At 42.2% G+C, this 17,913-nt stretch overlaps 1 protein-coding gene and 1 non-coding gene across 6 annotated transcripts; both read right to left on the bottom strand.

Annotated features, from left to right (window-relative positions):
• Positions 1-874: 874 nt before the first annotated feature.
• Positions 875-946, bottom strand: trnap-agg. The gene has a single exon. It is a non-coding gene; the product is annotated as a tRNA-Pro (tRNA).
• A 199-nt stretch (positions 947-1,145) lies between these two features.
• On the bottom strand, positions 1,146-16,593 carry LOC123997779 (cytosolic 5'-nucleotidase 3). Of its 5 annotated transcripts, XM_046302327.1 has the most exons (10): positions 16,252-16,563; positions 15,862-16,115; positions 5,057-5,155; positions 4,852-4,921; positions 4,696-4,742; positions 4,521-4,606; positions 4,356-4,445; positions 3,237-3,399; positions 2,857-3,057; positions 1,146-2,673 (listed from the first exon to the last, which is right to left on the bottom strand). In XM_046302327.1, the coding sequence occupies exons 2-10, from the start codon at positions 15,997-15,999 to the stop codon at positions 2,572-2,574; spliced, it is 996 nt and encodes a 331-aa protein (XP_046158283.1). In that variant the 5' UTR covers positions 16,000-16,115; positions 16,252-16,563; the 3' UTR covers positions 1,146-2,571. The 5 variants fall into 5 exon arrangements, with proteins under 5 accessions (XP_046158283.1, XP_046158284.1, XP_046158287.1 ...); XM_046302328.1 differs by lacking the exons at positions 15,862-16,115; positions 16,252-16,563 and adding an exon at positions 16,570-16,593; XM_046302331.1 differs by lacking the exon at positions 15,862-16,115.
• Between the last annotated feature and the right edge of the window lie 1,320 nt (positions 16,594-17,913).

Below are 17,913 nucleotides of genomic sequence, written 5' to 3'. Positions count from 1 at the left end.
TGGACGACGTACATGATTCTCTACAGGTAGCAAACTAGCCAGCCAGGAAACACCTCGAGCGAAGTTAGTTAACGTTAGCTGACTAATTAACACTGGCTGTGCTTGTGCCTGGCTTGGAGGCTAACAAGCGTCTAGTTTCAACATTCCAGCGACATATGCAAATTCTAAACGTGCCTCCTTTTACCTCTAACAAGACGAGCCTGTCTGTGGTTCGCAGTTCAGATTTTTTTTTAAAAATCACATTTTACGTGTGCCTCATCAACTTGCTTGAAGCCTGTTGTCATAGCAGTGACACTAACGATGGACTTTAGTACTTAAGCGCATGATCAGAAACGCACAAACCCACATGTTTATGGGAAACGGAGTTTTTATTCTCCACAGACGTTCTCGTCTGGTGCACGAGACTACAGACGTTCAGGTAAACGGAGGTTAAATGGTCTCAATCTAATCACATGCGATTGCACATTAAACATGTCACTCAACATCTTTTATAATGACCATTAATTGCTTATATATACACACACACACGTTTGAGGCATATTTCTTATTTCTCGTGTTTTTTCTTCTCGTTTTACATTATTGCACTGTTGGGTATTGAGTTTGCAAGAAAGGAATTTCGCTGTACTTGTTCGTGTGACATTTAAATTTGAGGGTAAATATAGCAATTAAATGGAACATCCAATATTATGATTTGGAATGGAAGCTGTATTATACGGATATACTTGCAATCAAATTCTCAATAATCTGCCTTGTGCATAATGGAACTAAGTGATTTCTTGTAGTTCGTTAATGTTTTACACGTTAGTGTTTTTATTACACTGTTATCACAATATCACTTGTGTCAGTCATTTAGTTTCGTATTTTAGTAAAAGTAGGGCTCGTCCGGGATTTGAACCCGGGACCTCTCGCACCCTAAGCGAGAATCATACCCCTAGACCAACGAGCCAGATGAATAAAGTACAAAACAGCCCAGAACAAGTATGCCACGTAAGTATGGATTTTGCAGACAGCTCTTTTGGTACTGTAGTGAAATGTTATTTAACTGGACTTTGTCGTTCTCTAGAGGTCCATTTTGGTATTACATCTTGCTTTCACCCACAATCCCAACACAAGCTTGATCGTACAGTTGAACAGAAAACACCATGTTATTTGACAAGTTTTATTCGCAAGTTATTTCCCCCGCTGTTCATTAGACAAATCTGAAGTTAAGAAAAGGCAACATGCATGTGTAGCAGCACGTTTAAAACGCTAACATTTTAAATATAAAAACGTAAAACATGTGCAAGACAAAACTGAGAAACTTAAGGGGGTGAATAAGCATTTCCAAGCTTGAGGTAGAGTTAAAATTTGAACCACAAAATAAAAATGGTCAATGGGTGTGGATAAAAGGCCAAGTTAAACAACATATGAATCTTATTGAATGTTGCTGAGCCACAGACCAAGGTGCTTTACCCAGTGGTGTTCTCTTGTATTATACTGCCTATTGAGCAGGCTACTTTTCCTCTGTGTAATGACTTCTTTGGTATAGGACTTTATTTGACACTATATAATTCATAATCAGTTACATCAACAGTAATACCCCATAACTAACTTATGAAAATCTTTAGCACCACTAGTTACTACTATTATCGCAACCGTCATTGACAATTGTTTAATTTCTTGATTAAATTTGTATTTTTTACCTTTATTTAACTAGGTAAGACAGTTGAGAACAAATTCTTATTTACAATGACGGCCTAGGAACAGTGGGTTAACTGCCTTGTTCAGGGGCAGAACGGAATTTCTTGATATATAAGCACCATAAGGTATCTTATAACCCATGCGGTATATTTAAATGGCACATAAACATGCGCCGTGTTAGTACTCTTGTAAAATAAAGTGCTACTTTCTAGTGTGGCTACAGTAGCAAAGTCACCATGTGAACAAACTGATAGAGATGCAGACATGGCTTTTCTTGCGCAAGACAGAATCCATTACTACATCCAGAAAACCACTGATAACATTCATACCAATGTCTGAGTATGGTTCACCCATAGACAGGTTCACGTTATTCTTTCAGACCTACGTTGATTCCTGTAGCCAAGCTGTTGCACAATGCAAGGTGACGTAGTGTGGTGAAATGCATGCTAGGACTGTTCCAAAGACGTCGCCGTGTTCTTGTGTGGATGCTCGGTTTATGACTCGCAAGCTGCTACAAGCATTACAATATCAAAAATATGAACAATTACACGCAAATTATACAAATATTTAGTTAGCATTTTTTGGGGGGGGTGGAGGACATCGACAAGATTGCAGACAGACAAAGACTGAGGCTGTGTCCTTTAAAATAGTTCATTGAGAGGAGAATAAATGTCTTCATGAAGAGGGGAAGGGAACACCCAGTACCCAACCGTGACCCTATGGTTGGTGGCAGAGGTGGGATCAAAGGAGGGGTGCCCATGGAGCTACTGTATGTCGAGGGGCTGTGAGTCAGTGGCGGGGGCCAGTAACGTCCGTCTGGGGGTTCAGAGGTCGGTTCATTTTCCATGGGTTTGGGGGAAGTGTGTCAGTATGCTGTGGAGAGGGGATGAGTTATAGGATCTTCTGAAGGATAGAATTGGGAACTTCTAGAGTCTCGTCCTTTACCAAGACGATGTCATAAGAGTCCAGATATTTCTCCAAACGCTCCTCCACCTGCCAGGGAAGAGGAGAAGAGTTACGATGCACATTGGCACAGACATACACAGCACATAATCTCATACTTTTCATTTCAGTCACTATAGTCACATCTTCAGACTATTCATATGCAGTAATTTAGCTGGTGATGGGAGCAGATAGAGTTGAAGACTGGCGATGGGGGGGAGGGGTTGCGGGCACCTTGTCATTGAGGAAGCCGATCTTGAGGATGTTCTCCACGTTGGGCACGCCGTCAGCCATGTTGAGGTCACCTAACGAGTCTCCCAGCAACACGATGTTGCAGTTGTCCTTCACCTGTTTGAAGTACTCGGTGTTGCGCAGGGCGCCGTCGTGCTTGTTGAACACATGGATCAGCTCTCCCTTGAAGCCCCTCAGCTCACCCTGAGAGAAGAAAAATACTTGAGTTTAAATGGAACTGAGCTAACTGATGCAACTGCAATGCAATGCATACATACAGGTAGAACCATAGCTTTTTTAATCAGGTTTATCAACACTCAGAAACGCAGGCCTGTCCTCAGCATGTACCAAGCTCTCCTCGAGGGACAGGGGGGGGGACGTACATTCTCATCGAAGTCCATGAAGTTGGACACCACCTTGACATTGGGGTGGTAGACCCCCGCCTGGTGGATGATCTCCTCCAGGACGTCTCCCAGACCCGCTGAGAAGATGAACACGGGCACGTTGTGCTGCTGGAGACGGTCAAAGAACGGCTCATAACCCTCCCTGTGGGACAGACATGTAAGTATTAAAACCACTCATAGCCCTCCCTGTGGGACAGACATGTAAGCATTAAAACCACTCATAGCCCTCCCTGTGGGACAGACATGTAAGCATTAAAACCACTCATAGCCCTCCCTGTGGGACAGACATGTAAGCATTAAAACCACTCATAGCCCTCCCTGTGGGACAGACATGTAAGCATTAAAACCACTCATAGCCCTCCCTGTGGGACAGACATGTAAGCATTAAAACCGCTCATAACCCTCCCTGTGGGACAGACATGTAAGCATTAAAACCACTCATAACCCTCCCTGTGGGACAGATATGTAAGCATTAAAACCACTCATAGCCCTCCCCGTGGGACAGACATGTAAGCATTAGAACCACTCATAGCCCTCCTGTGGGACAGACATGTAAGCATTAGAACCACTCATAGCCCTTTCTGTGGGACAGACATGTAAGCATTAGAACCACTCTCCCTGTGGGACAGACATGTAAGCATTAGAACCACTCATAGCCCTCTCTGTGGGACAGACATGAAAGTATTAGAACCACTCATAGCCCTCCCTGTGGGACAGACATGTAAGCATTAGAACCACTCATAGCCCTTTCTGTGGGACAGACATGTAAGCATTAAAACCACTCATAGCCCTCCCCGTGGGACAGACATGTAAGCATTAGAACCACTCATAGCCCTCTCTGTGGGACAGACATGAAAGTATTAGAACCACTCATAGCCCTCCCTGTGGGACAGACATGAAAGCATTAGAACCACTCATAGCCCTCTGTGGGACAGACATCCAGCTTATATGAACGAAAATTATTCACAGGCAGAAATAAATAATATTTCGTAGAGCTCGTGTTTATGAAGCGGCAATAACGGCCACTCTGGCTCAACTTGTGTCCTGAGCGGCTTTCTGTAGTTTAAATTCATTCACATTATTTTTATCAGGTCTTACCTCAGGCAGGCGTCCGAGTCCCTCACCACCTCCGAGAGTTTGTCCTTCTGTAGCCTCTGCTCCACCAGTAATGTGTGGGACTTAAAGTACCTGTCAACACACACACACTGGGCCTTAGCGAGAGCAACGGTATGTGTGTGCGCACGTGTCCATGCGTCTACTCACCATTCTACCATAAATGGATACTTCTCCTCCATCGTTAGATGGGGGTCAATCTCTATGGGGTAATATGTGTTCTTAAGCTCCAGTAACTAAAAGACAGACAGAAAATCAATTAGCATTAACACGTGCTTTCGTGACACCTACAAATACTATTAAGCAATAGTAACATCAAACAAACCTTGGTCCTACAATCTTCGGTGACAAGCTTGCAGTTGTCAATGATATCTATGTGGAAAGGAGGACTTTGGTCAGATGGATAGGCCAGAGACAGTCATAGGCAGGTAACTTATTTAGAATCCCAGTGAATGTTGAGCTGGTTTTATGTTGTACTTACTATGACACGTGGGGCAGCGTTTGCCGTTGACTGCGAACCGGCTTAACGTCATGTCAAAGTCAGTGATGACCTGAAAACAAACCAGGAGAGCCATGGAGGGGAGTCAGTGATCACTCTGGTCATCATACTGTCACCACAGGGTGTCACTGTTCAGCCAATACGAACGGCCCAGTTCTCTTTGCACACCCTTCCCCTCCTACTGTACCTGCAGTTTGGAGGCGCCACCCTTGATCATGTCACAGATGATCCGTTCCACCCGCTCTGGATCCCTCATGTGGACCGTGTTCTTCTCAAACTCTGGCATCTGAGAGATGGAGAAAGACACAGAAAGAGATCATTAAGCATGCTTCTAATATACACTACTACAAGTAGCATGTAACACCCATCACTGAATCAATACATTTTTTAAATCAATCATTGAAAAGAAGACCCCGCCGGAGGGAGGAGGAGTCAATAATAAAATTAAGTGTTGAGGTTAACCTGAGTTGGGCCTATGGTTAGTATTTGGTGGGGTGCGGGTCGAGTTTAAAAGAGCACCGTCATTTTTTGGGGCCAATGTAAGAGGAGTCAGGAGTAGACTAACTGGATATCACAACACCCCTCGTGCCTCAGCCCCCATCTCCCCAGGGCCATAGCAGTGGAACAGCTGATGTTATGGATCCTTCTTCCGTACATAACTGACCACCACCCAAACAAGTCCCAGGCCAGGAGGGAGGAGACCTGAACCACAAACAAATTACAGGGCTGCAGACACCAATATGTTCGATTGAATTGTTGCTACTTGACTTGGTGATCTAACTACAATATTAGGCTAATGATCAGGCAACGAATTAGGTTCAGGTGGAGAAATGAGAGAGCGATCTATAGCGCAGTTGAAGCCCTGTTGACATGTCAGGGCAGGAATGTAACAAAGCATAAATATGACCTTCAGCTGGTGTGTGTGCGCACACCCTTTTCTCCCCTTGAGTGTATTTTTAAGGTTGCTAATAAAACCTTGACTGAAGGGGGGTGGAGCTGGGAAAGATCAGGGGTGTAAACTAGATACCTGGGTATTCCTTCACCAGAGTGTGTTTGAGTATCAAAATAGCCCACACCCCATCAACAAACAACTTTGCACACACACACACACACCCATCAGTGGTATGCAATAGTGTACCAAGACTGTTCTGTGGTATCAGTGGACGTTATGACTGGGATGTAGGTTCAAGTTAGGAACCCCTTCACCCCCCCTTCTTTACAACCCTCTCACACCACTTAAATGTAATACACTGGGTCTGATCCATGTAACAGAACACCCTCTCCTTTGGTACATTTGAGTTGTTTACGCAATGTCATGCGTCGTAATGTCTTTAAGAAATACACCGTTCCAGATGCATAGGCTACATTGACAACATTCTTCCATTTTAAAAACACTTAGACCACACCTATGTAACTCATTCTTGAATAGTAGGTATAAACTTAGTTAGTGGAATGGGAGAGCAGAATCCACACACGCGTCGAGCCAAATACCAGTCATACCCATTTACAACTATCAACTATTATCACACTGTCCTCTAATGATATTTTACAGTATAGACTCCATAATAATCCATTAATTCCCCATCTTTCATGCATTCAGTTCATCCTTTCTCCAACTCTAAACACAAACATAAATAACACATTTGTAGCCTAGTCATTGTCTGACCCTCCAGAGCAATTTGTAGCTGGTGCTAACAGCAGGGCTCGGACCAACAGCACACACACACACACACACACACACACACACACACACACACACACACACACACACACACACACACACACGTACCTTTTCCTCTGGTCTTGCACAACACAAGTGAAGGGAGTGAAGAAAAGGTTCTCTGTCAGCAAAGGGTTTATATAGGCAACGCAACAGAGGGGGCGTCACCCAAAATAGATTAGACTATATAATCCCTCCCCTTTGTAAGAGGCCAGTGACGCACTGACACGCAAATGAACAACTCACACACCACTTCAATTTACATCATAAACACAGGACACAGAAAGATTAAATTAACATGTCTTAACACACCCACACAGAGAAGGCAAGTAGATGACAGGACATGGAATTGCCCGGTGGCAGTAGTTTACCTTTGACCCCTCAGCTTTTAATAGAGGTACTGTAACTGGAATCCATTACAATCACATGATGCAACAGAAACAGCCCTCCCACTTGTCTGGATTATTGCCAGGCTAGGGACGAAACCCTGCGGTGCATTTCTCCACCAACACTGAGCACACACATTTCAAGACCCCTACCCTGTCCCACATGTTTGTGTGTGCGTGGCTATGGAATACCCAGGGTCAAAGGGTCATGGTTCATCAAATCTGCTCTCCGCCAATGAGAAGCCATCTGAGTTTTTCCCCCTGTAGGTTATATGCCGCATTCACACACTAGTCGGAACTCTGACATTTCTGACTTGCCAATCAGCAAGTCAGAAATGTCAGTTAGGAGTCAGTCATTATTTAGGCCTAGCACATGACAAACCATACCTCAGCTGCAGGGTCACATACCACCTTTCAATAGGCCTAACTCAGGTAGAGATTTCTAATCACGTCTCACCAAAATAAGACTACACACACCTATCCAATCAACATTGATCAAATAACTAGACAACGGAATGGCTGGCCAATCATATTCAGGTCTGCATTTCCACTACCATGGTGACTGTTGAGTTTCTGACACTGGTATCATATGTAGGTGATAAATCAAACCTCTCTCCACCCAAGCCTTGGGAGAAAAAGGTCTAAAACAGATACCTTTATGCCATCGTCTTTTTTATAAGACATTTAAAACAACAAGGATATACAAAAACCAAGTTCCACCCAATCTAAAATGCTTCCCCCCGCCCATAAATAGGCTAGGCCTACATTTTAATCTTTGGAAAAACCTTCAAACATCAGGTGTTGAAAGGGAGTCCATTGGCGATTCTGCCTCACCCGAAGAAAAAAATCTAATACATTGGGATAACACAATTTAAAACCCATTGTCAGTTTGTAACTTTTTCAACATCCGTGAAAGTTCTGGCTCAACATTCCTTTCTACAGTGGAGGGCGTCTCGTCCTCACCCCCAGCCTTGTTCACCAAAGTCAAAGGTTATAGAGGACACAGCTGGAGCAGAGTACGAGAGTTGGGAGTTCATTTGTAGTAGTCTGTATTCAGACTACTATCAGCCACCGAGCAAAAGAGTGAAAGAGGTGCTTTGAGGCATTTCCATTTACCTGTGCATTTGTGACGGAATTATGCCTACACAAATATAGGGAAGAGAAGTTACCTTGGGTGAATCAGTCAATGTAAGAATATACTGAACATTTCTGCAACAAATGTAAATAAAGACCTACTATGTGGAACAAGGGCAGAAGAGGAAAAAAAAGACATTAACGAGGGCTGTGAGGGCATGCTGCTGACAACATTTTAGTTCAAGAGTTTTGACAGCCAAAATGGTGACTTTGCCAGGCAGGCTTGGACACTCATTTCCCTAGAACAGCGTTCTGATAAGCTGCGTGTGCTGCTCTGTGATTAGAGTAGGGCTGTGGTTGGGCCCTATGTAGTTTGGCAAAGTATCATCCACATTGCCACAGAACATTTCATGATAGCTTAATAACATTCTCATTAGAATGCATTTCTCTTAACTTGTAGTGCCCACTGAAAACCCTAAAATAGTATTGGCTCTGGGGTGGAGTAGAAATGGTCCTATTAGAGGTCTTACCCCTTGAGAGAAAGTATGTAAGAGAAACAGAGATCCGCTTGGCCCTATACGCCATGCCTCATAAATATGAATAGGTAGACAGCAAAGTGGACAGTGTCTGCTGTAAGAGCTCTTCAGCTAACAGTATCACTACAGCACAGGCACATGGACAGTCCGCTCTGTCGTAGATAAACTCCCTCTCCGCAAAGGAGGAAGGCTGTAACTCTGTTGCCCCTGGATAAGCCTGCCGTGTCACAGGAGAAGTCAGAGGGAACTGGAGGTTGACCGATTAATTAGGGCCGATTTCAAGTTTTCATAACAATCGGAAAGCGGTATTTGTGGACGCCAATTTACAACTATTTAACATGGCAAGTCAGTTAAGAACACATTCTTATTTTCAATGACGGCCTAGGAACGGTGGGTTTACTGCCTTGTTCAGGGGCAGAACGACAGATTTTTACCTTGTCAGCTAGGGGATTCAATCTTGCAACCTTACAGTTAACTAGTCCAACGCGCTAACCACCTGCCTCTCATTGCACTCCACGAGGAGACTGCCTGTTACGCGAATGCAGTAAGAAGCCATAATAAGTTGCTAGCTAGCATTAAACTTATCTTATAAAAAACCATCAATCATAATCACTAGTTATGTTTGATGATATTACTAGTTCATCTAGCGTGTCCTGTGTTGCATATAATCAATGCCGTGCTCATTCGCGAATAAGGACTGTCGTTGCTCCAACGTGTACCTAACCATAAACATCAATGCCTTTCTTAAATTCAATACACAGAAGTATATATTTTTAAACCTGCATATTTAGCTAAAAGAAAGGTTAGCAAGCAATATTAACCAGGTGAAATTGTGTCACTTCTCTTGCGTTCATTGCACGCAGAGTCAGGGTATATGCAACAGTTTGGGCCGCCTGGCTCATTGCGAACTAATTTGCCAGAATATTACATAATTATGACATAACATTGAAGGTTGTGCAATGTAACAGCAATATTTAGACTAATAGCTAATAGCGTTTCAAACGTCACTCGCTCTGAGACTTGAAGTAGTTGTTCCCCTTGCTCTGCAAGGGCCGCAGCTTTTGTGGAGCGATGGGTAACGCTGCTTCGAGGGTGGCTGTTGTCGATGTGTTCCTGGTTCGAGCCCAGGTAGGGGCGAGGAGAGGGACGGAAGCTATACTGTTACACTGGCAATACTAAAGTGCCTATAAGAACATCCAATAGGCAAAGGTATATGAAATACAAATCATATAGAGAGAAATAGTCCTATAATAACTACAACCTAAAACTTCTTACCTAGGAATATTGAAGACTCATGTTAAAAGGAACCACCAGCTTTCATATGTTCTCATGTTCTGAGCAAGGAACTTAAACATTAGCTTTCTTACATGGCACATATTGCACTTTTACTTTCTTCTCCAACACTTTATTGTTGCATTATTTAAACCAAATTGAAAATGTTTCATTATTTACTTGAGGCTAAATTGATTTTATTGATGTATTAAGTTAAAATAAGTGTTCATTCAGTATTGTTGCAATTGTCATTATTACCAATAATTGGTATCGGCGTTGAAAAATCATAAATCGGTCGACCTCTGGAGAGAACATTTGTGACCTCAGCCAAACAAGGTCACTTAACCAGCAATATACACCTGTACTCTATTGTGTCGGTCACCCCTCCTTGGACTATTTAAGCCGAGACTTTGTTGAGCGACTTAACCACATTGTAGTGGCGATTCCCTATGAAAAGCCACTGGCACAGGAGAAAGCTGTCCATAACACGTCCACAAAAAAAAAAAAAATCAGCTTGGGTGAAGTTCCCATTCACTGCACATACAGAATCAAATGTAAATAGCTCCACTACACATATTCCTATACAAATAGGTGCAGAGAGATGCAATTCTATAAGCTGTATCTGTGATACGGTAAGAACTGTATGCGCTCTCCTCTCACCTGTACTCTCCCCCCATAAAACACACACAGTAACCCTCAACATATAGTGCCCTCTAGTGTACAAAACAAGTCAAAATGACTCTTGACAGACAACACATACAGGCCAAAACGGCTCCTACACATTGTTTAGGCCTAACCATAATGTAAAGACACTGGGTCTATGCTGGAGTCAAAGTAATACTTTGAAAATAATACTAAAAGCGTTGTAGTAGTACGATCACGAAAGAACATTTTGGGGAATCTTAAACACACCATAAAACTAGAACATAGTAACAATATTTTTCTGAAATAGCAACATAGATCAAACTGAAAAAGATGTCCAAAAGGAAGTAAAACAGTTCAGCACTGAGCAAGACTGTCTATTGCCAATCTCCCCAAGGAGAAAGTGGAGTGAACATGTTTATTTGCTTGAGAGCAAGCATGAAGCACTACAAATGTTCTTGCCTGCAATCTAGTGGCCAATGATGAATACATGAGACCATTTCAATCCCAAACACAACCATGTAGTAGATGCCAACATTGACCAACAGGACAGCACTGTGGGCTGGGACATCAGGCTACATGAGCACGCCTGCTACAACTAGATACTGTGGAGTGGCTGTGTGTTTTTCTATCAGTTTCCCATGCTGGGGACACTATAATAATCCCGAGTGGCGCAGTGGTCTAAGGCACTGCAACACAGTGCAAGAGGCGTCACTACAGTTGCTGGTTCAAATCCAGGCTGATTCACATCCGGCCGTGGTTGGGAGTTCCATAGGGTGGCACACAATTGGACCAGCGTCTCCTGAGTTTGGCCGGGGTATACTGTCATTGTAAATAAGAATTTGTTCTTAACCGATGTTACGGATACAGGTATCCTGTGTATGTGTTCTTTTCACTCCTTCTCCCCTCACAGGTGAAAATCAGTCACCAATCAAGCCTCAATCAGAAGACACACCTCCTCCTGTTTCCTACCCAATCACAGTTCCTTTCCCTTGGTTTAAAAACCCTGTCAGTTGTTCGCTCGAGCTCAATCTCTCTGTAAATGCCATGTCTGTAGGTCTCTCTGTTCCACTCTCTCTTTATGTATTGACCTCTTTTGTTTGAGCACCTCCATATCACTTTGTCCTCACCTGTGAGTTTTGGTTATGGTGTTTGTATGCTGGTGGGAAAAGGGGGAACCAAGACAAGTCACCCATGGGCATACACTACCCGTAGGTAAACTTTGTTAAATACACTAGTTAGAACTGGGTGGACCACCCACTGTATTTTTGGTTAGTTAGTTAGCTGTTGTTAAAGTAGGCTAGTCTAGCTTAGGGGTGTTTTTGAATACTTATAGTTTCTTTCCTTGGGTCCAGCTCAGCCCCTTTTCCTGCTCCCCCCATTACCGTGTGTTTACTAATAAACCATGAGTTTGACGGTAGATTTCAGTTGTCGTGGTTATTTCGTTCACACTTTTACTTTGTCACTATTATAAATTGCATGAGTTATGTTACGGGTCTGATTACCATCCCCCCATAGACTGTCCCCCCATAGACTGTCGGGCCAAAAGGGAATCGTAACAACCGACATGCCTGTTTTTAAACATTTGATTTCACCTTTAACCAGGTAGGCTAGTTGAGAACAAGTTCTCATTTGCAATTGCGACCTGGCCAAGATAAAGCAAGGCAGTTTGACATACAACAGAGCGAAATCAAGGTTAAAATACAAACAACAACAAAAACAGAGCGCAAAGCTTGCCTAAAAAGAACCCCAGTCAGAAAGCAGGGAATAGAACAGCCAGCACATCATTCCTGGAAGAAGTTTAGTGTGAATGAATGGGTCAACACTAGAGGTCAACCGATTAATCGGAATGGCCCATTAAATAGGGCCGATTAAAAAAAAATAAATAAAATTTTTTTTTACACCTTTATTTAATCTTTAACTAGGCAAGTCCGTTAAGAACACATTCTTATTTTCAATGACAGTCTAGGAACAGTGTGTTAACTGCCTTGTTCAGGGGCAGAACGACAGCAGCTCGTCGTTGTGAGTCAAGCATTGCGCTGTTTATGACGTCAAGCCTATCAACTCCCGAGATGAGGCTCATGTAACCGAGGTGAAATGGCTAGCTAGTTAGCATGCGCTAATTGTCGTTGTGTTGCTGGTCCGAGCCCAGGGAGGAACGAGGAGAGGGACGGAAGCTATACTGTTACACTGGCAATTCTAAAGTGCCTATAAGAACATCCAATAGTCAAAGGTTAATGAAATACAAATGGTATAGAGGGAAATAGTCCTATAGTTCCTATAACTACAACCTAAAGCTTCTTACTTGGGAATATTGAAGACTCATGTTAAAAGGAATCACCAGCTTTCATATGTTCTGAGCAAGGAACTGAAACTTTAGCTTTCTTACATGGCACATATTTTACATGGCAAATATTGCACTTTTACTTCTCCAACACTTTGTTTTTGCAATATTTAAACCAAATTGAACATGTTTCATTATTTACTTGAAGCTAAATTGATTTTATTGATGTATTATAATAAGTTAAAATAAGTGTTTATTCAGTATTGTTGTAATTGTCATTATTACAAATAAATACATTTTAAAAATCGTCCGAATAATTGGTATCGGCTTTTATGGTCCTCCAATAATCGGTATCGGCATTGAAAAATCATTATCGGTCGACCTCTAGTCAACACGCTAAGTTTAATGGAGGTCTGAGATATATATATGGAGGTCACCCTCCCTGCCGTCTATAAAACAATGCCAACTTGTCTTGTGCACCGGTTAGCGATGTGTCAGACAATGTAAGAGTCTGGCTGCCTGTGAGGTACAACCGTCTTTCACTATGTCAAACAATGATTCTAAAACATTTCACAGACAATTGGCACTGTGATAGTTTAAATTAATACATGCAATACAACAATTGTACACAGTGTCTAAAAATAACTGAACAATAAGATGTAGCAATCCTCACTATATGAGCCATGTCACAATTCACATCAAGTGGGCTAACCCTATTGGTGCGCTGCCTTTCACACCAGTGACCCTGGTTCACTTCCCCGCCCCACAGTTTGCTACTGGCGTCAGAAGTGGGATGGCAGCCGTGAGGCAATCGAAGCACGCTGCCCGGACATGTGAGGGGGCTGAGAAGTCAAAGCACGGGGAAATGCCTTCCTGTTCTAAGGGGGCAGTGTAGCATTGCTCGCTATATGGCCACGTTACAATTCCCACCAAATGGGTTAATCTGATTTCAGTGTCTCCTGACCCCTCCTGTCTCAGCCTCCAGTATTTATGCTGCAGTAGTTTGTGTCGGTGGGCTAGGGTCAGTTTGTTATATCTGGAGTACTACTCCTGTCTTATTCGGTGTCCTGTGTGAATTTAAGTGTGCTCTCTCTAATTCTCTCTTTCTTTCTCTCTCTCGGAGGACCTGAGCCCTAGGACCATGCCTCAGGACTATCTGACATGATGACTCCTTGCTGTCCCCAGTCCACCTGGCCGTGCTGCTGCTCCAGTTTCAACTGTTCTACCTTATTATTATTGGACCATGCTGGTCATTTTATGAACATTTGAACATCTTGGCCATGTTCTGTTATAATCTCCACCCGGCACAGCCAGAAGAGGACTGGCCACCCCACATAGCCTGGTTCCTCTAGGTTTCTTCCTAGGTTTTGGCCTTTCTAGGGAGTTTTTCCTAGCCACCGTGCTTCTACACCTGCATTGCTTGCTGTTTGGGGTTTTAGGCTGGGTTTCTGTACAGCACTTTGAGATATCAGCTGATGTACGAAGGGCTATATACATTTGATTTGATATTGATTGGGGAGATGCATGGGGTGTTTGCCATTCACTGAAATACATTTGTCATCTGATCCAGATAGTCACTCTAAATCTAACCTAGGCTGAGACCCAACAGCCACACATAATGCTAACAAATCCTCAGTTGTACCCCTTGATGGTAGGTTGTCTAAACATCAGTCTGAAAGAAGTTGCTGTAAAAAGACAAGTCTCTATCAACCAGAATGTTGAATACAATGAGATTTAAAGCTGCAATATGTAACTTTCTGGGTGACTTGATCAAATTCACATAGAAATGTGTTATAGATCTGTCACTCATTGAAAGCAAGTCTAAGAAACTGTAGATATGTTCTGTGTACCATTTGTATGCTTCCTGTTCTTAAATGTTGCATATTTTTGTACACCAGCTTCAAATACTATATTTTTGGTTATGGAAAATATATTTCACAGCAGTTTAGATGGTACAATGATTCTCTACACTATACTTGCTTGTTTTGTCAAACTGAAATTAGGTATACTATTAGAATTTTGGTAACCAGAAAATGGCAAAGCAATTTCTGCATAGTGCATCTTTAATAATGGTAAAGCTTAAAAGAGTACTTTACTGGTTGACCGTGCTGTTTGTTCTTTTGGCAGTAGGAAGTGGAGATGGGGCTAACCACAGGAAAGTGTTATTTACCCAACTTTTTGCAGCAACTTTAGGCTATTTTACTTTTATTTTCCATCTCCTGATGCACAATATGTAAACAATTGCGGAATGTAACCGAACTGTCAAAGCCCATTCCCTCGCAATTAGCTGGAAGTGGTGGTGAAATTTGCCATCTGATTTCATGGTACAATGTTTGATCTGTGCTTAGGTTAAACATGTCCGTTGACATGTTGTGCAAGTCATATCAATTGTGCAAGTCAATTGTTTCAGCATTGAAAATACAAACCGACATAGTCAGGTTAATGGCACTACTCTGGATATTTTGTCTCAGATTACCTTCTACACAAGGACAGAAATCAGTGGACAACAGGGAAAGTACTTTCAAATGAAGTTTATTCAACAGTCTGACATGTGATGGGACTGATCACAAAAAGTGAGCCTTTATGTTAGAGAGGAGAGATTTGTCTGCCACTCTCAGATTCGTAGAGACTAGGTGGTAGGCTACATGTCCTAAGATTGAGAATGGACCTTAGAGAATCACAAGATGTAACTAGCAATGATGCTTGAGGACAAGCAATGTGAAAAGTAAAGCTCACACTTGACCTGTAAACTCTTTTGACATACCAGTTGAACTTCTTTGATAGAGACACTAATTTGGCTTCCAGACTTGTTTATTTTGGACAGGGGTCTCGAGAGTAGAGCAGAAGGGACTTTGCAACCCATTGAACCAACATTATTTCAACATTGTACCACGAAATCAGCTGGCAAATTTCACCACCTGACAAACAGCATCAGTTTAATGGCGCGATTTTGAACAGCTTTTCGTGACACCACCATAGCTACCTAGCAAATAATGACCTCTAAACCATCCTTGTTATTTCTAGGAACATCCGCGACTGCGCAATACACACATGAACAGCACGCGCGAGCCCACTCACCATCTCGATGATCTTCGTTTTCTTTCCCGCTCTCTTCTTCTTGGCGAACATGTACTGGGCGAGAACCACACCACCGAACAGAGCACATACACTGGCACTGGCCGCGGCACCGACTTTTACTACGGCAGTCTTGTCCATGGTTGTGCCGCTCCTAAACAAACAGCCCTAGTCCTTCCTTATGTCAACATGTTCCCTCCCTCGAGTCGATTGTCCGCGGAGGCTGTAACTGACTACGCACCCTCCTGCCGCTACCACTGGGGGTGATGTGCATTTATAACAACATTTTTTTTTATCATCCAGGGGTATTTAACCAAATTTACCCAACTATTTGATGTAATTGTGTTGGTAACGCATAGAGTAAAATGCTATAATGAAGAAATGTATACTCACTCAGTTTCAGTATTATTGTTTTCGAATTAGTATGAACCACGTCCATGGAAACGAGCCCCAACAAAACAGATGTTTGCAACGAAGTAATAAGAATGCATTACATTAGTCATCACAATTAATTATATTAGTCATTACTATAGCCCAATAATATGATAGGGTGCGTGTCTGCCTGTATTTCGCAATATTTTAGTCTGCATTTCAGATATTGTCTGAAGAAAAATATATCCCTCCATAACCAATTATGCACATTTTACACAATAAAGACTAATCAATTACAATAATAATTGCCCCCATCTGCTGACAAATTGACCACATTACCGAGCGCGTGCTAGACATCAGGATAATCTCAATTGTATCTTCCTTGCGTCCTCTCTCTTCTCAAAACCCATTGGAAGACAAAGGGGAAGGACCTCTGGGTTTGCCCTCATCCAATGGGGTTTGAGGCGAGGAAAGAGGGCGAGTTGAGTATGCAATAGATATTCTTCCTGTAACGATAGCAAGCTCTTGATTTGAAGAGGCAAGGGGTGTCAAAATGTTTGATACGTTACCATAATTTGGAAACGGTTTAAATACTAGCGATATCTATAACCAGGTTTCAATCCAACCATTCTATGTGGATAAATGAACTGCCTCATGAAAAAGATGGAAATAGGATATGCCGGTACAATTGAATAAATGCCGACAATTTGTTCGTTCGAATTTGTGTTTAAAAAATGAATTATGTGAGAAATTGGGGTGGAAATCTCTTTATGCGCAAATATTGATATACTAACGTAATGATCACATCGAAGTAAACTTGGAGTCACGCGATGATATGTGTGGTCCCACTACGACTCGGGAAACCATGCAGTTTCTAAGGCTACAGATGAAATAAATTATTAATTTCACAGGGTGGTGAAAGTAGAGGGTCTTATTCTGGTGATATAATGGTCGATGTGGCTGCCGTTTGACAAATAAAAATATCACTCTTAGCCATAATCTCATGTCGGTAGCCTACCCGGAACTGTTCAGCAGCTGGCTAAAGCGCACGTGCCAAACCCAGTGTGCACATTTAACGCAACAGTTTTGACAAAACCATTAATAGAATTGAAACGCATTTAACTTGTATTTTTTCATTCGGACATGGACATTTTAAAATAAACGTTATGTCCACCTCGACATCACGCATAGGCTTTATCCGCAATAAATCCGTTTAATGAAAACATCTCTGGTGGGAAAATGCTTATTTTATGCAGATTTTAGAATATTCGCATGAAAATCTGTCAGAAATTGGATGGAAACCTACCTTGTGACTAAAAATACTTTTTACAACCGATCGATTGTAGCCTTTTTGTTTTATTAATAACAAAACAATATAGAAAGCACACGAGGGAACACAGGCTACAGACAATCGAGCTAGGGGGTACAATATCACATTACAATTACACAAGGACCCTAAGGGTCATGCATATACTTACAATTCTAGCAGCTTTTTTGTTAGTAGAGCATTTAACCGTCTTAAAATACAGTTCAATTTCTTTTAGCTCTCCGATTGTAAAACGTCTTCTCTTAGTCATAAATATGGCTATTGAAATAGCTGTAATTAAATGCGAACAGAAAAACAATTCAAGCACACATTTGAAGTTTTGACTTTAAATTGTTTTATAACAACATACTGAAACA

The sequence above is a fragment of the Oncorhynchus gorbuscha genome, linkage group LG15, assembly GCF_021184085.1.
Source record: "Oncorhynchus gorbuscha isolate QuinsamMale2020 ecotype Even-year linkage group LG15, OgorEven_v1.0, whole genome shotgun sequence".
Classification (NCBI taxonomy): domain Eukaryota; kingdom Metazoa; phylum Chordata; class Actinopteri; order Salmoniformes; family Salmonidae; genus Oncorhynchus; species Oncorhynchus gorbuscha.
The sequence above is the reverse complement of the archived record's forward strand: the minus strand, read 5'-3'. Positions and strand labels throughout refer to the sequence as shown.